This window comes from Columba livia, chromosome 10 (genome assembly GCF_036013475.1).
Source record: "Columba livia isolate bColLiv1 breed racing homer chromosome 10, bColLiv1.pat.W.v2, whole genome shotgun sequence".
NCBI classification, from domain to species: Eukaryota; Metazoa; Chordata; class Aves; order Columbiformes; family Columbidae; genus Columba; species Columba livia.
The window spans coordinates 8,547,097-8,573,272 of NC_088611.1; the positions used below are offsets into that span (position 1 = coordinate 8,547,097).

Below are 26,176 nucleotides of genomic sequence, written 5' to 3' on the forward strand. Positions count from 1 at the left end.
TTTTTTTTTTTTTTTTAAAGTATTACCCTTAGTAAAATAATAGAACTAGTAAAAAAAAAAACTAGCTGCAGGTTTAGGCAAAGCTGAGCCTGTTGTTAATCAAGGGTAGGATATCTGTGCAAGATGTACAAGCACAGAAAGGAATTTGGTAAGTGGTCAAAGTGCTGTTGGGATGGAGGCACCACTCCTCACACCAGCAGCAGTGCTGGAGGGCACAACCAGTTCTCCAGTCACAGTAATTAGAGATGGCCAGATAGGAGAAACCTGGCAGGAAACTTACTAACATTCTTCCTGCTGGGCCATTTCCAGTGTGAGGACAGGGTGCTGTTTGAGGGGGACTCAGAGGTTGCAGAACAGCAGCAGTGAAGGCACCGAGCGTGGAACTGTGTTTGGGAGCACGGTTTGAGTTGCGTGGTCGTCTCTGTGCCACACACAAGATTTAGTGCTTCTCTAAGGAGGTGCCTGAGGAGCATGGCTGGGTGACCATCAGCACTTTGGAAGAAGTTCCTGATAGGTGTCCTGAATTTAGGCTGCAGATTTTATTTTATTTTATTTTATTTTATTTTATTTTATTTTATTTTATTTTATTTTATTTTATTTTATTTTTTTCTCATGGGGCCTTGGGATAATTCTGCATTCCATAAAACTCTACAGATGTTTTCCTTTGTTTTCAAAGTTGTAAAGTTCTTCAAATCAACACAAAGGGAGGTCCTAATTAAATGAGATGAACAGAAGAAATACACTATGGGTAGTGGTTTTGCTTCTTGATTTTTTTCATCATTTATCCAAAAACAATGCCCTTGCAGTCCAGCAGCATGTGTACAGAGCATAATGGTTTTAATTTCTCTAGTAACAGCCTTTACTGCATTTTAAGAGGATAGAAATATATTATTCTGGGGAAAAAAGAATGGTCTTGTGGCCAAGGAACTGCAATTTAATTTTGAGGAATAGAACTCATTTCCATCTCTGGCTGAGACAGGATGCTCAGACTCTCTGTGCTTTGGTTTCCATCTTTGCATCTCTCGTTATTTATATTTGAGGTTTTCAGGACAGCAATTTTTTCTTACTACAAGTATGTACAATATTTAGCTGAATAGGGCTTTAATATCAATAAAGGACTCTAGGTGCTACTTTAAAACAAATAATATTTTCTCACTTGAAATGTAGGAATGTGTATTAGTATTATAATGGTTTATTGATGCTGCGTTAATTTATTAAGAATTATCTTGTGATAAATTTACTCCATTTGCATCATTATCAGGAAAGTCTAAAGAGAGTAAAAAATGTGTGTTTGTAGAAGTGTTTGTCATACACACTGAAGCAAGTTTAGACTGCAAGGCCTACAGCTCCTCACAGTACAGGTCACTAGGATGAAAGTCAAAATCCTGTTTTACTGTAGGTATTTGGAAAAGTGGCCATGAGGGACAACAACCAAATAAACAGAAACAACAATTTTCAGACTTTCCCCCAAGCTGTGCTGCTTCTCTTCAGGTAAGTAAACCTTAACTCTGACAATGCATCCCATCTAATTGATCTATGAAAAATGTCTGTAGCTCTTGGACCATGGATTTGTTCAAAGTGTGTTTGCAAGCGAGAAGCCATTTAGCATAACAAGAACATACGATCTGTGGCTGTGTCCTGAGTGTCTGTTGGCACAGCAGGGTTCTAATCAAGTGATACAGACCTAAACTCATTACAGATGTTGTGAAACATCTCATTTATGGAGTTACTGTCTTGAGGTAGAGCCCAAATATGATCAGCCCTCACATCACCATGTAGGTGTTGGGAAAAGTGAAAAAGACTGTGCCCTTACTGTACTCTTTAGAAGCACAGCTAGCGTGAGAGTTTGAAAAAATGAAAAGTTGTTGTAAACATAAATAAATAAATTTGCATTTGCTGAAGAAATCACAAGAAATAGAGGGTGTAAGCTGCAGAAGGGAAATATCAGATAAGCAGCAGGCAAAACTTTCTGATGGCAAAGACAGCTAAATCTTGATGTAGAGAGATTATGGGATCTCCATCACTAAAGAGCTTAAGAAGAGGGTAAACATTTGCCAGGAGTGCTTCAAAATGTCTTGGAGCAAGGAGAGGGAATGACATGAAAAAGGGATGCCTCTAAAAGTGACAGCCTCGAGAGTTCTCTTGCCTGTGACTCTGTAACTCCGCTTGGCTCCTGAGCATCCTTACTACCCTGGCTGGCAAAACTGGCAACTCATCCCTTACCTGAGCTCAGGATCATCACCCAGTGAGATCTCAGTCGCTTCATGCATATAAAGACTTCTGCCTTTGAAACTAGGAAATGAACACAGCCAAAAATGTCATCAATATGTAGTTGTCTTTTAAATATCTGAAATAGTTAGTCTGTACACAGGCATTACCCAGCTACGCAAAATATTCAACAGCACAAGTTAGAGACAAGCATTTCTTCAACCATGCTGATGAAAAGGCAACTCATCTTTCACAAAGAGATACTTTCAACTTTTATAACAGGTTTTCATACACACCACAGCTTTCATACACAGCAGGTTCACTGTAAAAAATATTAACTTGTAAACCACAGTTTGGGGTTCAGATTTTTACATCCAAGCCTTTATGGTGTGTCAGTCTACCTTATAGAATGTGTCTATTGTCAGACCTATGCTTGTAATTTCTGAAACATGTTCCGTATTTTTTAAATTAGTTCCTGCTCTGAGAAGTTCATGATCTGTCTTCACTTTTGTACTTGTACAGCTCCAATCTTTTTATCATAATTTAACACCTTACTACATCTTTACTCCATTTTGATCAAATAATGCTTAATTTCTCTTTGTGATCTTGCAAAGGTGTGCAACTGGAGAAGCCTGGCAGGAAATAATGCTGGCGTGTTTGCCTGGAAAACGCTGTGATCCAGAATCCGATTATAATCCAGGGGAAGAATACACATGTGGAAGCAATTTTGCCATCATTTATTTTATCAGTTTTTATATGCTTTGTGCATTTTTGGTGAGTCTAGCTTGTGCTTGTCAACAGAAATGAGCTTTAGCAATTTGACTTTCTTCTGAAATAAAAGACTTGTGGGTTCAGAGAACAATTGAAAACCCCATATCTAAAATATTTTTGCAAGGTTATATTTTTCCATACACAGTCCTAAATTCTGTATCTTATACTGATTTTTACAGTCAGTGTGGTGAAATATTGAAACAGTTTGCCCAGAGAGGTGGTATTAGAGATGCCCCATCCCTGGAGACATTCAAGGCCAGGCTGGATGGGGCTCTGAGCAACCTGATCTGGTTGATGATGTCCCTGCTCATTGCAAGGGGACTGGACTTGGATGAACTTTGAAGGTCCCTTCAACCCAAACTGTTCTATGGGTCTGAATTCTCATGTGCAAGATGTTCTTCTGACTACATGTATGCAGGGGTGGTTGGCTATACATTTGAAGGCTAAGTTAACAGTCTTTTCATCAGCTATTATTTCATGGACTTCTTGATAGTATCATTAAATATTCATTAATAATAAAACTGCAATTTCTTTGACTTACTAGTAATGCTATTTGTATTATTTAAACTAAACAGATTTGGATTAATGTATCTATAAGTGTGCTCAATCTGTGGCACGTGGGATGTGAACAATAATCCTTCCTCCTAAGCCATGGCATAATGGATTATTTGCTGTAAAATAATATTTGAAATACGTTTTCCCTCATTGCAGCTGTCTCATCTAAGCTGATTGATTTGTTCTGTTCACAGTACTGTTCTCCTTGCCAAAGGACAGTGGTTGAACAGAATTCTGTGAGCTAATGTAAACATACATGTTCTGTTGTGTATCATCTTCTGTGTTAACAAAAGTATGCAGAAGACGTATTGTCAATACATTGAACCCTGTCAATACAAAACCTGTTTCCTGCAATCTGCACTGTCATACATGTATCATCCATTCTTTGATTTGATGTAGTGAGACGTGGCAAATCAAGGAAGGGAAACAAAATGTTGTTACAGCCTCTGTCAAAGACTGAGTACTCAAAGACAGAATCACACTCTTGTCATATCATTACTTGACAGAGTTCCAGTTCGTCAGTTAAATGTTTATCAAGTATTTTCTGTGATATTTGATGGTATTTGACAAAAATAATTTGTGAGGTCAATTTATTTTTTTTTTTGGGTTCTTAACCTGCTACCTTATAGTTCTATTTAATGAATATTTTAAAATTCAAAATAACTAGGGCAGACTGTTCTTAATTCCTTTTTTAGATTATAAACTTATTTGTGGCTGTCATTATGGATAATTTTGATTATTTGACACGTGACTGGTCTATTCTGGGTCCCCATCATTTGGATGAGTTCAAAAGGATATGGTCCGAATATGACCCTGAAGCAAAGTAAGTGAGATCATCTCTCTGGTAAGATTTATCTGGTAAAAACAGTAAAAGCAGAGCATAGTATTTTCTTTGGGAATGGATCTATGTTTGGTAACTGATGTGTGTTGGTTCTAGGGGAAGGATAAAGCATCTTGATGTGGTTACCTTACTGAGACGCATTCAGCCACCACTTGGTTTTGGCAAATTATGCCCTCACCGAGTGGCCTGCAAGGTACGTCTTACCCTATTTTCTTTCTAGGTTTCTCTGAGAGTTTATTCATTCAATTCTGCCTGATGTGTGTCACATAAACGCAGGAATCCTAGTCTGTTCACAAGGTCTCCTTCACTCTGAACTTTTCCTGTTCTTTTGCAGGCTTAAACCAGTAAATTAGTGTTATTTCTTTCAGTGTTCTCATTTGAGTAGTTACCATCAATGTAAAATTCTTCACAGAGCATCAAAATGAAAGGAGTCAGTCTGTAAATCTGTCATTAGTCTATTGTTGACACAGATATGAACTTCCTCACCCCAGCATTTCTGGTGACCCAGTGTCACATATAAGACTACTTCAACACAGTAAAATTTCTGATTTCTTCAATCCCAGGGTGAAAAGGGTGGTTGATAACTTTAATTAACAACTGAGTTTTGATACAGTACTTTTTTAGTCACATTCGTGAGAAGTTTGCTCCCCATGAAACACAGAAATGAGATTGAAGGGTGGGGACTGCAGGATGATAAACCAAACTGAAGTGAGGAACGGTGTGCAATGCAGTGAGTAGTAGCAGTGAGTGAGAAGACTGAAAATTAAAGGGAATTTTAAATGATTGAGAATTTGTCAGGTACAATGTGTAATTTTGGTGCAGATTAATTGCATTTTAATATAAAAGCTGAAAAGCAACACGAAGGAGATGAAAAATTATTACATTATTTGAGAACTTCAGAGCTATGGATATTATGGTTTTAGCAATTTCAGTAGGAGTAAGATCAAGCCTTTTAATTAAAGGATTGTTACAATATCACTGTCATTTGGATTTCTTTTATACCTGTTTAATAAATCGTTAAGTTGATGTATAAAAAAAACAGGTTCAAATGGAATGCCACAAGGCATACTTAAAGCAAACATATATATGTACATTAAGATAAATTATCCAATTGAGTAATGCTTTTAAACTAGAAGAAAATCCAAGTCAGACATCACAAAAATGTTTTGATAGATTAAACACAGTTCTTCTGACAGACAGCATCAGTGAGATACTGCTCTAAAAGATGAACACTGATGCAGACACGGACTAACCCAGAGAGGAAAGCCCCTTTCACAGTAATTCAGTGTAGACAGCATAGGAGGTGCACAGCATCACTGGAGAGTTACCTGAGAAATACATGACAGACCTGCTTCTGTGGTTCTTCATGGAGCATGAGGCTGGAGGAACCTGGAAGGTGACTGCACCTGGAGTCCATGCTCTTAAATAACTGTGCTTGTCCTGAATACTTCCATAGTGTGACTTACAGTCGTAGTCAAGGACTGGGCTTTAGTGTTTTCAAATTAACTCAATAAATGGCTCATGCAAGCTACTGGACAGTTTTAGCTTTTTTATAAGTATCCATGTGATTAATATCAGAAAGAAGAAATATTGGGTGGTTATTGTACGCAGCTGGAGTGGAAGACTCCAATTTTTTTGCAGGCTTATATAATTTTTTTATGGATAATTTTTATATTATATTATATTTTATATTCTTTTAATACATCAGCTTTTCAGAAATTAACATTATAGGAAGTGTTTTCCAAGCAAAGCTGCATTGACATTTGTTTTGTTTTTCTCATTTACAGAGGTTAGTAGCCATGAATATGCCACTAAATAGTGATGGAACCGTCATGTTCAATGCTACTTTGTTTGCTCTGGTTAGGACTGCTCTAAAGATAAAAACAGAAGGTAAGTTTCTTGGTTGTAGAGCTTTTACTACACTTGCCACAAAGTATAATGAGGAAAAGCTACAATTTATTAATTTTGTTGGAGATGAGTAAGGCTGCCTTGCCTCACTGGGTTTGGGTTTGCTTTTGGATCATGGGTTGTTTTCACTGTGGCTGGGAATGATTTGCTAGAAAATGAAAGGGATAGTGAGACCAGAGCCCAAAGAATCTGAGAAATTATTATATGCTGTTATCTGGTCTGATAAATATATGTAGCAGTGGCATTAACAGGAGTTCTGCTGCAAGGAACAAATGAGTTCCCCTTTCTGTCCAACCAAGATGCTTCTTCCTCACTGCTCTTTAACTTGGTGCCCTGAACCCCACATTTGTGCAACTGCAACTTCTGCACACTTGAGAGCAACATCCCCAGTTTGGTCAAGGCCAGTTCTGACCAGAGTGAATGGATTTCTGTCATTTGCCTAAAAGAGGGGAAAGTTTTTAAAAACAGTGATAGGTTTCAAGGAATTTTCTTTCTATTTTCATACATTTTTTCATTATTTTACCATCTTTTGCTACTTTCTATTCCATGTCTTCTGCTATTCTCAGCAGTGTTTGAGGTCCACTGCCAATAGCAAACTGATTTGATTAGGCACCCTCAAGCGTCGGTGTGGTTTAGGTGGGTACTGCAAGAGATGAAAAACTGACAGTGGTCAGTTGTCTGAACTTTCGGGCCTGCACAAGTGAGTAATTAATATTATTAAACAAAAGAAGGCTCAGCTTTGGATCAAGAAAGAAGTGGCTTGTAAAGAGCAAGTCATCACTTTCTGCACAATCTAAATGGAAGGTATTAAGCAGTGCCAGAGTAGAGACAAGATCCATAAATTAAGTTGGACCTCTGCAGTGCTCCAGACTTGATTTGTAGCTTAGGCTTGCTGCAGAGCTGCCTTATCACAGTCTCTGTATACAGCTAATTAATATCCAAAGGATCATTCATTGCAGCTGGTTGAAACATAATCTCCATCCTCCATTTTTCTATTTCATTGCCACAGGTAACCTAGAGCAAGCAAATGAAGAACTTAGAGCAGTTATAAAGAAAATATGGAAGAAAACAAGCATGAAATTACTTGACCAAGTTGTCCCTCCAGCTGGCGGTCAGTCTGATAAACTTTGCAATATGCTGTTCTTGGTACATTGTGGTTTTTCTAGGTTGTTAGGAACCAAAGAAATAAAATTACTAAATTTTGAAATTATAATGTCATTAAAGGACAACAAAAGAAGTATTACAAAATAGAGAAAATTATATCCTGTTACATAATACATATAGGACTGATAAATATAACTTTCTTAGATCAAAAAGGAGGAGAGGAAAATGTTATGCTTATTTTCTTGCTTGAAAACACCACCTTATTAGACATAAATCTAGTCTCCATTTCAAGTCATTCAGCAAAATAAACTAAACTTAGTTTTATTTCAATGCATTGAGCAAAATAACATTTTGTGCTAATTAAGCTTGACAATGTACACTACATTATAGCTTATATCCTTGTATATGTTGAATACTTCTTATAAGAATACTAGAAAATTTTAATTACCAGCTTAAAAATAGTATTGTTGCTAAACTGATGAATCAAAAGGCTAAATTATCTCAGTTACACTGGTTTAAACCAGAGCAGTTCCATAGTCAACAGATAATGGAAATGGTTCAGGTTTATGCCAGTATGACTGAGATATGAATATGGCCCATGTAAAGAGATACCTAAATTCTAATGACACCAATACATTTGTAAGAATTCTAAGGCACGTATGTTAGTTGTTCCTACGTGCTGTAAAATGAAATGTCAAATATTTGTTATATCTCTCTTTTTAAATATATATATTCCAATATATATATTTAGCCTTTTCCAATATATACATTTTTATTAATATGCTGTAGTGCAGGTTTAGGTGACTGGTTTTCTACTTGTTTTTTCAAGTTTTAAAGGTGCAGGATCTGGTACACTGTCACCCACACCCATGATATATTTCTCTAGACATCCAATACACAGATGTGTTCTAATCATCTGGTATTTCTTGTAGTTTATTGTACTTTTGTAGTGTTACGGCAGCTTTCAAGACTGGTCAGGCTCAGGTTTGGAAGCAGACCCAAGATCCCAGCCCGGCTGGTGGTGGATGCTGGTCCCTCTGGCAGGTGATGCTCAGACCCAGGAGCAGCAGGAGCTTTGTCGCTGGAGGGAGCCACTTGCTGTTGGTGTGGTGGCCGCCAGATAGCAGTGGGAACGAAGGCAAAAATCTAGCAAATTCGGCTATCCAAAGGGGAACCGATACTGCACATTTAAAACGACTTTTTGTGTTTTACTCTCTTGTTTTTAGCCTTACGCCTAAGTGCTTGCATGGCATAGATTAATTGCTTTGTTATTGTTGTAACTATGTGCTTGAGCTTTTTCTGCAGCCTCTGTTCCTTTCAACTATGAGTCTTTCCGAATATTCTGAAGCAATTCTGTTTTAGGGTGGTGGCATGGAATTAGTGTTGCCTCTTGCCAATTTGATTCCCCTACATTTTTTAATGGAAATAGAGATGCATGCTTCAGAATAGTGAGCTGTGCCTGCCTAAATCAATCTGACAAAGAATCTGTAAAGATCACATCTCTAGAACTAATCTTACTTAGTAACTCACAGTCAACTTCAGCTTCATTTCATTGCTGAATATAAGCTGTATATTTATTTTCAGCTATACTAAAACTCATTGCTAATATCTATTCTGCAAATGTAGCTCTTCAGTGTAGCTATAAGGCTGAAAACCTGGATCACTGCTTGATTGATAGGAAACAGTGTATGGCTTCTACAACCCTGTATAAATACAAATATGTTGGGAAGTCCTTAAGATTTATGAATTTTTTATTTCAGTTTGTTTCTCTGTGGACTTTGTTGTGACTTACCGGAAAATTGAAAATATTGTAAAGCACCTAGAAAGAAGAGGAATATAGCTATTTTACATTCATATGCCATCGGAGTGTAAAATAGCTTTGTATACAGTAGAAAGTAGTCTCTATCGATGCCTAATATTCAATAGAAAATTGTATATGACAATAACACCAGTGACAGCTGATAATAACAATCTGCTAGGAGACAGAAAATTCTCATCAATATAAATCAACAAAACATCCATATTCAATATGGTAAAATCACTTGCACTTAAAAGTATTGGGCACTCTAGTTTATAATGTTTTGCACCAGTATTACTTTTGCTGGTATTACTGAATGCTAGATCCTTTGTGTGCTCGTCACCATGCCTCCAGAACAAAAAGAAAACAATTATTTGCAGAGCAGAAGGAAAATAATCAGCATAGCATTTTTTTTTCCCCCTGAATTATAAATAGATGAACTAGAAATGGACAGTTAATTTTTGGTACTGATTAAATAACATATTACTATAACTTAATTAAATAGTTAATAGTTAGCAATACATTTTCAGTACAGAAAAATGAAACTGCTTTGCAAAACCTAGAATGTCAGTCAAATGCCTGAACATATGAATGACTTAACATTCTTAGGAGACTAGAGAGTAAGAGAAATACGTGCAACTCACTAAAAATTCGCCTGTATGCTCTAGACTCCCCACTCTCCCCTACAAGCCCATTTAATCCTGCCTAATACTTTTTGCTCTCTTCCAAAAGCTTCCTACTGAAATTACTCCTTTTGCTGTCACTAGTTGCAATTATAGATTTGTCTGTTCTGTGGTCAGTAACGCTTAGCTGCCTCCCTATACCTGTCCATACCTGGCTATATGTGTGTTACTCAAAAAACAAAGTCAAGGCTGGCTCCCCTTGGCCATGTTTCAGTTCTCGCACGTGTCTGCAGTACAACTGGCTGTGCTTGGGAAGTACACACACGTCATTTTTACACACAGATGTGGGTGTGCACAATTCAGCAAACTGGTAATGCATTCATCTAATGTGCTTATATAAGGATGGTGCATGGCCAGAGTGATCAATAAGGCCCCTTCATTTCTGCGTGCTGAGACTTCGCAGGTGCTGTTGTCTCAGGTACAGTCAGGAGTTGTGCAATGTCATAGCCTGGTGTGAGATATGCTCTAAGTGCAACCCATAGTAGTACATGTTATATCAAGTCTGTCACTTCTATGTGCTTGTCCTTTCTAGGAGCCATTTGCTATATCCCTTCCTTAAAAGTTCTATTCAAATACTTGAAACAAAATAGTGTAAAGGATGGGGAAAAAGCTTATGTGGGGAGTTTGACCAAGGCTACATTGCAGATCTATGTATTCAGCTAAACTAAGGCAGGCAAGTTTAGTTTAGATGCCTTATAAGAGATCTATTCCTAATACAAAACAGTGTTAATCTCCTGAGGAGCTGCCAAGAGAGATTACAGATGTATGGCAAAGCAGATGCTCACAAAAAGTTTAGAAATTAGATTTGGGAAGTCAGTTAAAAAGCTTTTAACTGCTGAGACTGAACCTGTAGACTGATGAGCTTTGGAGTTCCTGCTGTTTTCCATTGGGGTGACTTGGATCTTTGAAGACATATCAGAATTTGGCAGAGCAGGCTCGTTAATGTGCTGAGATACTTCCTGCAACAGACTGATCTCCCAAACAAGATATTTTAAAACAATTATTATAATTATTTTTGCTTTGAAACATTTCCCCATCCTTTTTATAGATGTGAAAGCAAGACATGAAAAGAAGAAAGTTAATTAAATTTAAATTAGCGAAAGTTGTCATGTGACACGTAAAAACACTATTATAAATACTATAATTAGTGAGGTATATTGGACGTATTATTACTATTGATAAAACAAAGAGACAAGGATACTGTTTTAATCAAATGTTCATGTGTGACATTACTGTATGTGATGATCGATTGGAGAATTTGCTTGACAATCAGTTGCAGAAAAAAACTTGTGTAACTGTGTTTATTTGTAAAATGAAAACAAAACCAACCACAAAACAAAACAAAAAAACCTAGACTCAAGATTATAAAGCTCCATTAGAGAGTGAAAATATGGAGAAAACAAATGACCTAAACTAAAAAAATCTCCATACTTTCTAACAAAGTTGTGTTAAAACGTGTCTGGGCACGTTAGCTTTTCTGTGTTTAATCAGGCAACAACTGTACAGAGTAACCCCAGATCCTGAGAAGCGTTAAGCACCTGTCTGGCTCAGCAACAGCAACTGGAATGACAGGAACTTGATGCCCATCAGGACATGGGCCCAAAAGATGGAGAGAACTGATGTCTAATACACACCAGCCCTCCTTCACATATGGCAGTGACCAACTAGCAACTGTTTTGCAAATAGCTATCTCAAGATACTGAAAAGATGGAGATATTAGACAAAACAGCAGAAAGGGAAGCAGCCAACTTCATGCCAGATAACTCTACGGGGGAAAAAAAGCAATGTTTTTGAATAGAAAACTATTCCTAGTTTTCTGGCAAGCGTTACTCAAGACATCAAACTTGCACACCTGAATGACGCAATAGGACTCATCATCACATTCTTAATGTGCTGTGGACCAGGCAGTTTTGATATCCTCATAAGTTTCCTGCCTTTGAGCTTTGAAAACTGAAATTAGGATTTTGTTCACAACAGTGACTCTGTAAAAATGCTAGGTTTTACTGCACTTGCTGCTTGCATACCTTTTGAACTGTACTGCATTAACTGATGGAAGTTCTTTTCATTACTATCATCATTGCAGAGCTGATACCAGATGATAATGTGGGAAAACGCCACGTTGTTTCATATTCACTATTATCATCATAGGCTAACTAGGCGGTGGCACATCTTCACTTGAACAAGGGCCACAGAAAATATGTGAAATTGTAACCTCTGTGGCATTTTCTGAGAGTCTAGAATCTGTCTTATTGAATGACAATAAATGGGAGAAGATACACGCCAACATGAGTATCTGGGACACAAAGTTCAAAGTGGAAGATGCTCGGATACTATGGTGAGGGCAAGACACCAATTAAAAAATGTGCGTAGCAAAGCAGGGTGTAAAAAATGTCTTAAGTCCTTATGCAATTAGAACAATGCTACATTGATACACTGACTAAGCAAACTTGGTTCAGCAGTGGGAAAATAGAGATGTTGTAAGCAAGACTTTTATAGAGTCACTCTTATGAACATAAGTGTGAGAAAGTCACCGTAGCTTTTATTTTAATCCATTTATTCCAAGTAACTAAAGCCTGTCTTTCAGCTTCTATGCATACACAAACAGGTTTATGGTTTTGTTAGAAACTTACACAAACTTATTTAGAAGTACATGAAACTTGGTAAACTATTGTATTTTCTTTTTTTATTAAGGATGAGTTTACTTAACTGACTGAGTGTAAACTGCTTGCTAAAACATTGCTTTTAAGCTAGTTACAGGTTCCATTGTTGTAAGCTGAAAGTATAGTACCTATTAGTACCCATCACATTTTCCCCCCAAATCACATGTGAGTGTACAGGCTATTGATAAATGTGCTGACTTGGGAGAGATCTGTCTGGTCTGTTCATTTAGATGATGAGGTAACCGTGGGGAAGTTCTATGCCACCTTCCTGATACAGGACTACTTTAGGAAATTCAAGAAACGCAAAGAACAAGGACTGGTGGGGAAATATCCTGCGAAGAATACCACGATTGCTCTGCAGGTGATTTTGTTTTTACATTTTTAACTAACCATTTTGTGAACTTACTTGAAATAGCAGGTAGATGAATATTGATGATTGTGCAGTGCTGCAAGGATTTTATTTGGCCCTTATTCATCAGAAAAGTAAAACGTAATCCTGCTATTCTGTCTGTACCAAGGTAAGTGCAAAAAGCTGTTCTCTGGGGATTAATCAAACAGTAGCAACAGTTACAAAATTTCTTAGCAAGTCTAATTGATACATCACAATATAAAGCTGCTGATGTAAATTCAGATAAATTAAGTTCTGATCTATTTTCCTGTCTCTTGTTTTGCTTTAACTGTTTAATTTCTAGTGTTCCTATGATGCTGTAAGCCAGTTCTCAGAAAACTTCCTAATATGCTTTACCTTATAGTAAAGAGTTTTTTATATGGTAGCATTTTTCTTCTTAATTGTCTTTATTATTTTTATTTTCCATTTATGATTACTTGTGAAACACTTCCCTATAACTATTTCTAAGTATTTGCAAGTTTTCAACTTTACATTAATCAATTTCTTTTATAGAAAGCAATGTGAGCGCGCTACATTGTCATCATATACTTCTGTCTCTTAACACAAGCTATCAAATGGAAACCAGGACAACAGATTTGGCCACCTATCTCTCAGCCGGCCTGCAGCAAGCGGTCCATAGAGTATATGTGATCTAAAGAGTGTATTCTGAACGTTTCTCTCCATTGATACCCTTTATATTATGAACTTTGAAACAGGCAAATGGAAAGCTGTCCTCAAATAATTCCAGACATCATACACTGCACCATTTCTGTTGGATTGGGTTTCTGAGTATCAGTTGATGCTGAGTAGATTCCTACAAACTACAAAGATATTTAATGTTTCTGATAGCTTTTCATGCTGATGCTAAGATTTAGCAATATGTTATGAAAATCCCTTTCTAAAAGAGAGGGAATGTGTTAGCGTGATTCAGAAACTGTTTTGTTTGTTAGAACTCCTTCCGGTTTGTACTTTGATCTAGCAGAATGGTCTTTGCTGTCTTAAGTGGGTAATTTCTGTAAAGAATTCTATATAAGCAATTTCTAACCAACTTCTTTAAGAAGCAATATACACAATATTTCAATAAGCTAAGGCAGTCTATTCCCTAACATTTGTTTCATTCCGGTTTCCTAAGCACGTCCCTGCTGGCATCTCTGACACACATTCTGTTCTAAGTCACTGTAAGCGTAAGAGGTGCAACAGGCAGAGAAAGATTCATCATGATTCTTGCTACTAATGTGTGAGCACATGGCTTGCTAGGACAGTGGGAACTACATTTGCGTATCATGAGGGAAGAGAAAATTATAGGGAATGGACAAGATAAAAAGACTGGGAAAGGTTGAGAGGAAAGTGAAAGACACTAGGCTTTTAGGACTGAGTTTGCAGACTTCTTCATTTCAGAAGCTTTTGAGCATAAGGAGCTCAAAGTGAATGTTAAGCCACATTATTACAGTTTTCAACTTGTGTTTTCAAAGTTGCACATATAATGTAGAAACAAACACCGAGTTTCCAAATGTGAGTGTGCTCTTTTTATTATCTGATCACACTTCTTGTTTAGTTTCCAAGGTGAAACTGTAAAGAATTACCTCTTCCTCTGTCTTTAGACAAATATTTTTCAATTCAGAACAATGAAAAAAATGTCCATGAATCTCTGCTAGAGATCTAGAAAATTCTGATCTGTGAAAGGCTTGTAACTATGAAGCTGTTACTTAGCTCCTGGAGAGCTAATAGCAGCTATTTTTCCCTTTGTTCTCTCAAGTACTCCAAGTAAACTCTTAAATTTGCAGATCTGTCTGGTAAACAATATACTAAGAAAAGCAGAAACATGAAATTTCACTCTGTCTCTCATCCAGTTTGTAAGGGAAATTGTGATTACTGTTATGTCAGTATGTGCCACACTTCCACTGTAAACACTAGAGGAAGTTCATATAACAATCACAGTGGACTTATATCTTTATTACCCAGTTCATCCAGATGAATTTACTGTTTATTTATATATCTCCATGTAAACTTATTATACAAGTGGTGCATAGAGTATTTCAGCACCTGACTTTGCTTACCAAGGTGTGGATGGAACAGATTGCGAACAAAATAAAACCCACTAAATTAATCAGCCTTCTCTCCTCTCTGGAGGGGAAAAATGTCTTCAGCTACATCTGAGTTCCTGTCACTGAAATCTGCCAGTAAATGTGGAACCTTTATTTTTTATTCTAGGCTGTGTTTACCTTATCTTTTCATTGTTTTGATAACTTTCTTTTTGAAATTAGAAACTTCTGTAATCAGGGCAGAGACATGACTTCAGCAGAAGCTTTTCTTTAGTTTCTCCTTTAAACTAGCTAAGATTTCACAGGATCTAGTAATTATGATAATACCACTCAAACAGCTTCTGTTTTCTGCACTGCTAGAAAAGATGAGAGCAGCAGAAGCTGGGATAAGTCTGTCTTTAGTTTTTCAAGTTCTGTTGTTCAGAACCTTTCTATACTAGGAATTGTTTGCTTAAGGGCTTAAATAAGATGACAAAAATACTTTAATGAGGCTACAATAAGAACAGGCTTTCCAGCCATCCACTTCTTCTTTTTGTAAAGAACCAGACCAACCATATTTTCAAATTCTTGTCAACATCTCGCTCTATGGCAGATCAGTTGTCATGCTGCAAAATTCTTAAGCAAACCAGCAGATAAAGATCAGTGTCACCTGTTCCAGCTTGTGTCAAAAGCTATATGAGCAATAAATGCTCTTGTACTTTTGCTGACATCTGTGACTTTCTCTTGGGGTAGCTGGAGTTACCTGCAGGACTAGTTAATCAGTTAAGAACATGCTTCCTAAGAACCTGGTAAAGCCTGCAATTGCATTCTTTAGTCTGGCCTTCCTTATCTCCTTTCTCCTGCAAGAAAGGGGGAAAACAACATGTTATCAAGCTTTACAATCCATCCCTAACTGTTGAGTGAAGCAGGAGATGAGTTACAGTTTTATAACCCTGCTGATTCCTAGAGTTGGCCGTGTCATTCTCTGCCTGGCTTCAGGGAGCAAACATCCTCCTGGAGAGACAAGGTATCTGTTCCTTGTGACAAAATCTTCTGTGTTTGAATCCTCAGGACAACTGTTGAGGCAAGAAAATGCATGTTGCCATTTTCCTTGTTTTATGAGAATGTATCAGATCTTTTTCAACATAGCTCACTCTTCTTTTCCTTCCTTTATTTCTCATGATCACAGTGGTATTACAGTGGGTTTGTTTGGTTTTGTTTTTATTTGTGTTTTTTTTTTTTGTTTTGGTTTTGTTGGGGTTTTTTTATGTTTTGTTGTTGTTGTTTTGTTTTTATGATAGTTTTGCTTAGTACTTTTGAAGATACAGAAGGGAAAAGCACATAACTTCAAATGGCTGAAGGCACTGCTTCTTTCAAGAGTTATGCCTACTTACATATATATATAAGTATTTAACTAGTCCTTTGGTTAAGGTCTAGGATAGTATGCTGCTGTTTCTGATGGAATGACTTCTGTTAACATAAGCAGAAAAATTATGTGCAATAAGAACTTTGACATGCAAACCAAAAGGTTTTGTAGAACTTCCAAGCAAAATCTTCATCATATTAAAACTAGAATTCAAGGTCATAAAAAGTAATGTTTGCAGCAAGAAAAGCACATCCAAAAAAATGTAGTATAAAAAAATAATAAGTCATCTGCACCATCTTCAGTTACTTGAAGAGAATTACATAACACAGAACAAAATTCTGTGAGCTCAGGAAAGTCCGTCGAGGTTTTCTAGTGGCCTCCATTAGTCATGTTAATAATCCCTGTTTCAACACATGTGGGAATAAATCTTCTCTTGGAAATCATATTATTTAGCTCAAGATTCAATCCGTGGAGCTAGGAAGGCAGACTGACTAAGGAGCGTGTGTAAAAATACTGTTCTTAGAAGATGTTACCTTTAGAGAGACACAAAAATGATTTCATTTCAAGGTTCAGACAAAAGGTACACTTTTTCGTTAGATCAAGAAGTTTTGGCAGTAGACGTAGTAACTAAAATTGGTGGCACCTTTGTTTTACCCTTCTCCCAAATGTCTTTTCTGTCATTCACAGTTCACTAGATAAAAACATTATATGCATGCATGTATAATGGCATCAAAATGTCTTCCAGCAATTTACAGCCAAATTACTACAGCAAAATTTACTTTATCAAGCTTCTTACTGCATTTGAACCAGTTATTAGTGTATATTTTTCACTAAAATCTTCCTAAATTTCAAGAAACTTTTATCATCCTTTGACTTTTGAAGAATGCAAGGAATGTACTTTTTTCTTACTTTTAAATAATATTTTGTTATGTATAGTCACATAGTTACTGAAAAGCAGTTTTGAGATAGGGGAGGTTCAGTGATGTGAGGAAGCAGTTACTACAGTTCTTAGGCTTTCTGAATTAACTGTTTTACTTAACCCTGCTTTCTTACAAATACACCTGTTGCATCCTTAATTACTTCTAGTTAAAGTTACAATGCTAACACTGTCCAATTTAATTTCAGGTAATGTTTGAAAAAATTGACCTGTTGTTTTAGGTTCTTCCTTTACTCTATTGCTCTATAAAACAAAACAAAAATAATTACCACTTGCAGTGTGCATTAACTACCTAACCCTGATGATATCTATGTATATGACATTGGTGATAAAGATGTGCAGAAACAGGGAGCTACACTAAGGGAATCCTCTTAGCTGCTGCTGTTCTGATGTCAAACGTGTCAAGCGATGCAAAACATCAAGTAAAAAAAAAAAGAGAAAATAAGGTGTGTTTTTTTCCCCTTCAAGGTTCTTAGAGTTTTATAGGTCCTGGGGAGTTACCCTGCCTTTCTGCCAACAGCATCAAAGCTGTTTTGTAAAGAAGTTGCATTTGCTTCTGCTTTTGCTTTGAAATGAGCTGCATTTTTCACGGAGTGCTCTTGAAACTGCTGCCTTTGTCCTTTTGAAACTGTTAAGTAAGAGGATGTTATAATTGATTTTGATCAGTGGCAAGTATTTAACAAGACTGAATACATTTGAAATTGATACTGAATTTTCTAATTGGAAGACTTAGAGCTTTAAAAAGACTTTCTCCCAGGGCAGTGATACTTGGCCCTTAATTTGATAAACTATCTCTTAGAAATGCCTCTTTCACTGTGCAGGTGGCTCTTTCACAGTGTAATGGTAGTGTACCAAGCTAAACTAGAGAAAGAAAAGGAAAACTGATAGTAGTGGGTGGGCAGACATTTACTTCTGTGAGTGATTTTATTCAGCCGTGTCCAGCATTTGATCAGACTGTTCCAGGCGCTGCAGTGGGAGGAGTGGCTGTGTCTGCATCTCAGGGGACAGTGCAGAAGCCATAAAATCAGCAGCTTCTGAATTAACAGTAGGATAAGCCCAGAATACTTTTTTTTTCCATCATTATGAGTTCAGGAATTTTAACACATGAGACTGAAAATCTCATCCTTTGCCTGCATTTTATTTGGTTGCATGAGACCAAAACTTGGGTACTGTGTCAGGAGGATGTCTCTGGCAGCCCCCTTGCCACTTTGAGGCCAGAACCTTGACCCAACTGGAATAAAGAAAACAGCTGCTTCTGACACTGGGTTTGAGAAATGTTGGGGAGGGAGAAGAAACAATAAAGTTTGGGCCGTGTTAGGACATGAGAACTGAGCTCCCTGCAAAACTGAGTTTGCTTTGTGAGTGCCAGAGGATGCAGCAGGCAGGAATTCCCCTTCTTACTCCACAGTAGTTGCATTCAGGGTGATTTTTATTCTGTATAGCTCAGTTTTTTCTCCAGGATGCAGTGTTTGCTGTTAGCCTAACCCGGGCTGCTGTTTGAGTACGTGTATTCAGAGAAGAGGAGCGCTACAGAAAGTGAAGTGAGTCTTTGGAGATTATCTGCCCAGGCTATTCAGTAAAGTCTTTTTGCTGTGGAGTTTCAAATTCCTCCTCACTTGCAAAAGGACACTTCAAATTATAACCAACAGCAGTTTGTCTAAACTTGCATGTTGTCACCACAAACATCTTCAGAAATGAAATAACAATTTTCCTTGGAATTAGAACCTTCTGTCTTCTGTAGACACATGTTTTTCACATCTTACGCAGAGAAGCAAAGCAAGTGATTCTGAACTGGTAGCTGACTAGTTCGTGTTAGCTGTTACTGTCAGTTTTGTGGTGTCATATATGCCCCTAGGACATGAGAAAAAAAATTCCTTAGGGCTCACAATGCCTTTCATATGCTGCTGACTGATACTTCAGCAGTGGGAACAAATATATTTTCTGAGTAAAATCAGAACAAAACTATATTTGTAGCAGTAGTTTAAAAGGTGTCTTTCTATACTGATGGAAATTTGTATTGAGCCAAACAGTAGTCACATTGCTAGTAAAAGAAATGTTAAGTGAAGCATGAACAAGTTTAATTACTTTTCTCTAGTACTTAGAGTGAATCGATTAATTCTACATGGTTTTTCATAGGGAAAATAATTATTGTAAACTAGGAAACATTTGCATCTATATTTCACGTTTAATTACATGTAACCTTCTTTGTTAATACATAGAAATAAAAGTTAAAAGATATTTCCTGTCACATCACAAGTACAAAAAAGCACTGATCTATTAAGCTGAACTTGATTTTGGGAACATGTTTCAGATTAAACTAATTATGCTTTTTTTTGCTCTGCAAATTTTGTAAGTCATATCAACTTTGCAGTAAGCGAAGAAAACAGAAAAAACCAAACCCTCTGATGAGCAACAGCTGAGGGGTTAATATGTTGCTCAGGTTCAATTTAATTGTGCTTCCGTGTTCATGTTGTGTTCACGAAGGTCTCAGCTTGAAGGGAGTCTGGGTTTGACAGAGCACGGGGCTTTTGTGCAGCTGTAGAGCAGCACTCGGCTTCGGCGTTAGGAGACGGGCTCTGAGAAGATGCACGACACTAGGGAAGCGCAGCTTGACTACTATGTCTCTTATGTTCACTGCTATAGCGTAGGTCTATTCAGCTATTTTTCTGCATGCCTGTTTTCTTCTTTTACTTGTTCTTGCATTGTATTCTGTTCATATTGACCTCAGTTTATTTTTATGTTAAAGTGTCAGCGTAGCTTTGGGGTTTTTTCTTTTTCGTTTTCTTTGCAATTAAATAAGCAGGTAGTAAAAAACATGTTAATTATATACAAATGTAATGGTTTATGTGAACATTTTCAGAGTCACAGGCTTTCAGGATTCTGCAGCTCTGAACACCTAAGTATTTAGACTCTGTATTTATGCTTTATTTCAGATCTAGTGAGTTTATAAAGCAATATACTTAAATATCCATCATTCTTCTAAAATCTGTGAAACAAAACTTACAAGTGCCTCTGCCATTTCCTGGTATCACTATAGTATGCCTCAAAAGAGAGAACATACTTTATTTTACATTATTAGAAATAGTGTATGTGATAGTGATTATTATTATTTAAATAAGGGTATTGCGCTTGCACTTCTGAAACTAAGCTTAAACTGCAGCTATATGTAGGTTGCGCCATACCTCAAAATGGATGTGGGCCAAGTTTAGATATAGGGAAAATTATATTTTTGTAGTTCCAGTATTTATAAGCATTTAAATGTTTTTCCAGAAGTCATGACTCTGGAGTCTTACATTATACACAAAGTTCTTAATATAAGACGTACATCTGAAATGGTGTTACTGTTTTTTGCATACTATAGATGTGGAAAATTAATTTAAAATCTATTTGGCATTTGTTAAAAATAGTCTTTTTAAAATGTTTAACTGTTCAATGTTTTCATGTTTAACTTTAAAATGTTTGATATTTTGGCATGAGGTGCTTTTCAAGCATCTTTAAGCTTCTCTAAATGACCAATTCAGAAATACAGTTATTAGTCATATGATATTTTTTCTCACTGAGGGACTCCTGCAGCTCTATTATTTCAGCATTTAAAAGCCCACGTGTGTCATCTCAGTGCTGTCTCAGAGACAGGGGCATCATTAATTGTCTCTTGAGATGCTATTTAGGACACAGCACTGGTGTATTAGTGCCTTGTGCCATCTTGAAAACACTGCAGGTGCCATTATGCCTCATAAAGCACAGCTGCACAGAATTATCATGTTAATTTGAAGTCATCTTGTGCATTTACAGGAAAGCCTATTTAAAGACATACTTGGGTTTATTATGTAATTATGTTGTTCAGTGCACAGTGTGTCACTGGTTTGGTAACTAACCATTAGACTGACACGTCTCATCTTTCTCATGCCTACAAGGAAAAAATTAAGCAAGGAAAGCATCAAAAATTAGATTTTGGAAAGAAAGTATCTGAATAAGAAATAATTTATTTCGCAAACTTCTAGTGAAATCTCAAGGACAGAATTAGAGGCAATCAAACATATTAACATTAATCTCTTTTCTTCCTCTACTTCCAAGGAAAAAAACAACAAAACAGAAAAACCTGAGTAGAAACAACAGATGTTCTCTTGCTGAACAGCATGAATAATTCAGTGATGCAGTTTTGATCAATGTTATACCTATATAACAGGTGCCCAAATATCTCTTGCATGTTTTATTTGTTCACTAGACCTTTTCGTCTTCAGTTGTCTTTGATGAAAACAAAATATGCTAAAAGGTACAGGGTAAATGGACATAAACAGTAACACCTATGCGAGAGAAAAAAATTATTTTTTTCAGTTACAGTCACATTATGCAAAGACATTTGTATACAGATAATAATACTACTCTCTATCAGATAGTTAGAGATGAATAGAACTGAACAATTTTTGTTCTACAATATACTGGGATTATTAAACACATTTTCTTAGGCATGTGATCCACCTGACTGATTTAACAGCCTTGTGAACCAGACAGGTTTTCAGTCTGGTGAGCTGAGATGGATATATGATGGCAGAACTGGCCCCGTGTTTCTTAAAATTGTGTGACTTGTATTTTGGTCCATAAAAAATAGGAAATAAATCAAAATTTATTATTCACATTTCAACTTACTTAGGGAAAAATTTTAGAAGTGTTTTTTTCTGATGAGGTGGCCTAATATAGTCTTGAAGCTTCCTATAAGGAAAGGTGAGAATTCTATGGCCATGTGAAAATCTTCAGGAACTAAGAATCTGCCATAAAAAAAGTAGCATGAAAGAGAAACTAGAAAGAGCATGACCCTCACGGTAATCTTTACCAACCGAAGGAAATGTTATTAAAGTTCTTTCATCAGTCTTCAGTGTCTACTTGTTCTGTTTGAGGAAAGTAAAGAGGATTTAGCTGTGACTTCCTCTCCTTTGCAGCTCTGAGAAGCCATGCTTAAAACTGGGAGAAAATAGTTTTGTATAACACTCAGATTTGACTGGTTTTTTGTTTTGTTTTTAAAGTCATTATAGCATGATGCTTCAGGAATGTGGCTAGTCTTGAATCATTATATCTTATAACAACAGAAGGTCTTTTAAAGTTATATTAATACTTAGGGAAATAATTGCCTCTTAAGAACTTCAGCAGTTGTAGTGAAAAGAAACAAGCACACCTCTGGCAAATGGAGACATATCACTATCAAGGCTCTCTTATGAAATGTCATGTTTTTTTTTCTGAGAGACAAAATAATCTCATATTTGAATGTAGTAGTTTTTCGGCCTTCACAAATGGAGGTCAATGCCCTCTTGTGCATTATGATGTCTCTAGTGTTCTTGCTGGGTGGATGACAATGGGCAACCTTATGTAGGGAAAAGAAGGAAAACCATCTTCCCTGTAGACTAATGGACAGAAGTGGAGATGATTGGTTTGATTTTTGTGTGTGTTCTTTTATTTAAGAGATACTTGGTTTGGTTTGGAAGTACTTGAAGGTAAAGTGGAATGTTTTGTCAGTCCATGCTACCTCTGCGACCTTCAGAGAAGACATTGAATGTGGTTCAGTGGAGGGATTTCACTACTGACATATAAGTACCAATTCCTGTGTTTTTACATCAGCCACACCCCAGTGATAGCTGACTGATCTAATGAAGGATTGATCAGTAAGAGCTCAGCCTGAGAACTTGTCTCACTCTGGAGTGCTCTTGTGTCATAAAAATAGTTCTTTAATACTTCTAGATTACACCAGGTAAAATGAAGCAGTACACGGGAGCAGTCATTTTATTGTTTGAGTTCATACAATTGTTGTAGGTAGTTCTGTTAGAGCAAATAAACTGAGGAATATTTTAATTCTGCAGGCAAATGTTGTTTCTGGAACCTGTGATTTCTGTACTGGGTGTGAGTGAATAAAGCTGATCCGTTTAGTTTAACTAACATATACTTTTACATATGATGATCCAAGTTGTAGTCTTCTGCTGTTGAGTGTGTCATTGCAAGAGGTCTGTTACACGAAAATTAGTATTACCGAAGAGAGATGAGATTATAAAAGCTGCCTGCTTTCTCTTGGGTAAAGGAGGAGTAATTCACAAAGAAGTAAACCAGAAGTCAGTTGGAAATGTCATAAAAATGAAATTACTATTGAATATGCCGCTGCCAAACATGTGGCTTTTCTCAGCTTTTAGGCATGTATTTGTGGGACTTTGTCACAATTTGGCAGACAGTAGTTTTTGCCAGGCTTATAATTTATAATACTGCTGCCTGAGAGTGTTCACGAAGGGCTCAGCTTGAAGGGAGTCTGGGTTTGACAGAGCACGGGGCTTTTGTGCAGTTGTAGAGCAGCACTCGGCTTTGGCGTTAGGAGACGGGCTCTGAGAAGATGCACGACACTGGGGAAGCGCGGCTTGACTACTATGTCTCTTATGTTCACTGCTATAGCGTAGGTCTATTCAGCTATTTTTCTGCATGCCTGTTTTCTTCTTTTACTTGTTCTTGCATTGTATTCTGTTCATATTGACCTCAGTTTATTTTTATGTTAAAGTGTCAGCGTAGCTTTGGGGTTTTTTCTTTTTCGTTTTCTTTGCAATTAAATAAGCAGGTAGTGAGTGTGAAATGCAAGTGGCTATTCTGACTGATGACTAAAGAACCAAAATAGAATAGTAACCCTCTGCTAAAAAACTACTGCCTCTGTCTCTGCTAAATAAATAGAAGCCTTTGGTCTTCTCAAAATCTGTACCTTAAAGGGTAAATTTTACTTCCTATTAGCACCTTACAAAATGATGACTTTAGCAAGCTTGCTAAAGTCTTGACTAGGCAATTAGCATAAGAAGTGGGAGAAAGCACAACGTATTCATGAAATGTATATTGTATATTAACTCACAAGTAAAAGATTTTTAGAGCCTTGTTCAATTATAGCATAACTCTCAAAGTTCATCCCTGAGGAAGAAAATATAATTGCCAAATACATGTAGCTAATATGATTAGTCAGGCACCATTTTCAGGAAGTCAAATAGTGGTATGAGTGAAACCTGAAAAGGAGCCTAGTATAAATCTACCCCATTAGATACAAAGCTTTTCATTTCATCTCTTTCTAGGTTCTGATTTCCCACACTGTATAAATGCCATTTTGCTCCCCAGCAAATCAACTGTTTCCGTTTTGAGCTGAAACCCAACTGCGATGCTGTGGTGTACTCCAGGAGATGTGTGTGATAGGCAGCATGAGTGGGACCAAGCCATGTTTGGTGCCCTCCAAGGTCCTTCAGCTTCTTCTGGAGGTGTGCAACACACAAAGTTCATGCCACCCCAGGGTGAGAAACACACAGTGTCAAGACATGGATTTACAGCTCTGATGGGCTGGGACACCCTCATCTGCATCAAAAAATGCAGAAAAATAATAAATCAGGCTTTTAGACCATAGTCAAGGATTGAGCCAAGTGCTGTGCATGCTTATGAGTAGTGTGAGTGTAGTCTTAGTAAAGGGCTAAAGAAACAAATCTTCGATTTCTTCTGAACCTGAGAAGATTTTAAAAAGAGTTGGCAAGACCACAATTGTGTTTTTTGCTTCAGACCATGACAGACAGTTAAAACAGGAAAAAAATCTCTTTTTTGAAGTAAGGCCTATACAAAAGCATGGAATTCTTGGCCCTGAGTATGATCTCTGATTCCTCTCTGATGTGCAGGTCTGTCCTTGGCAGTTTCAGCATTATCCCTTTTCCTACAAGCTTGCGGAAGCAGGCTTGAGAGAAATATGAACTGATATACGCTGAGGTCTATGCTCCTGTAGCTAGATGGTTTTTGGTCCTAAACTAAAGCTTTAAATCAAATATCAGCATATCACAGTGCAGTGCAGATGAGCTGGAATTATTTCACTGCTTTCTTTTCCATCTGAGCTCTGCTAAAACTGCTGTTGCTATAGCAAAGATCTCCTTGTGTTTCCTTTGTGGACACAGGCTGCAAACATGTTTTGAACATTAAATACATATCTCATTGAAATGCATTTTATTATAATTCTTGCTGATTACTTATACTTTATTATAAGATTAATTTTATTTCCATAAGGTTCCACCGTCAGTATCAATCTACACTGTCATAATACAGACACGATCACCTCAGGAGGCTTGTACTGGAATATAAGTCTTTTATTAATAACAACTAAAAAATGCATAGTAGGATGCATCCTCCATGGGTGTCAGGATACAAAAATTTGTTAACTGTCCTTTAAAATAAATTTACACACCTGTAATTAACGAACCAAAAAGAATTTGCATTCCTAATGTATTTTGATATTGTCATTGATTTAGGCAGGACTAAGGACACTGCATGATATTGGCCCTGAAATACGCCGAGCTATATCCTGTGACTTGCAAGATGATGAACCAGAGGAAAACAATCCAGAGGAGGAGGAAGATGTTTATAAAGTAATGTCAGAACACAGCTATGTGAATTGTTTTATTATATAATATGAGATTTAAAAATGAACTTATCCCTGAATATGGAAGAATAATAATAAATCCCCTCAAGCCAGAGCAATATAAATATTTTATAAATAGGTCTATTTTATATGTATCTATAAAAAAATGGTATTACTGAGACACTTGCATCTCTTCATAAATTTAGGAAGCAGTTCCTGCAATGTGATTCTCCTGCCCCTAATTCTTTCTCAGTAATTCTTATTTTTTTCTTAAGCAAATCCTAAGAAAAAGTGTGAACCTTCCCGTCTCAAATTTTGATAATGGCAAGGTTAAACTAGAAGAGTCTTAACTCCTACAGTGGTAGATAGGAAGAAGAGAATGTGATTCTCTGCAGCCAAAGCACAACAGACGCAGAGATGCGTATTTTAAAAAGAATGCCTGGAATTGCACAGAAGTCAGCTAAATATAAATGCCATTTCCAGTTTCCTGTAAGGCATATCAATAAGAACCAGAGAAAAAAACAGTTTAGTGTTTTTC

At 36.8% G+C, this 26,176-nt stretch overlaps 1 protein-coding gene across 21 annotated transcripts in view; it reads left to right on the plus strand.

Annotated features, from left to right (window-relative positions):
* CACNA1D (calcium voltage-gated channel subunit alpha1 D) overlaps nucleotides 1-26,176 on the plus strand; it is a 220,938-nt gene that overhangs the window by 183,325 nt on the left and 11,437 nt on the right. For 20 of the 21 annotated variants that reach the window (XM_065075301.1, XM_065075304.1, XM_065075286.1 and 17 more), the window contains 8 exons: nucleotides 1,400-1,491; nucleotides 2,823-2,982; nucleotides 4,230-4,357; nucleotides 4,472-4,568; nucleotides 6,163-6,265; nucleotides 7,293-7,394; nucleotides 12,759-12,889; nucleotides 25,529-25,645. In XM_065075301.1, the coding sequence (XP_064931373.1) occupies nucleotides 1,400-1,491; nucleotides 2,823-2,982; nucleotides 4,230-4,357; nucleotides 4,472-4,568; nucleotides 6,163-6,265; nucleotides 7,293-7,394; nucleotides 12,759-12,889; nucleotides 25,529-25,645 (930 nt within the window). The remainder of the gene's footprint in view (nucleotides 1-1,399; nucleotides 1,492-2,822; nucleotides 2,983-4,229; nucleotides 4,358-4,471; nucleotides 4,569-6,162; nucleotides 6,266-7,292; nucleotides 7,395-12,758; nucleotides 12,890-25,528; nucleotides 25,646-26,176) is intronic. The other variant, XM_065075293.1, reaches the window with a different exon arrangement.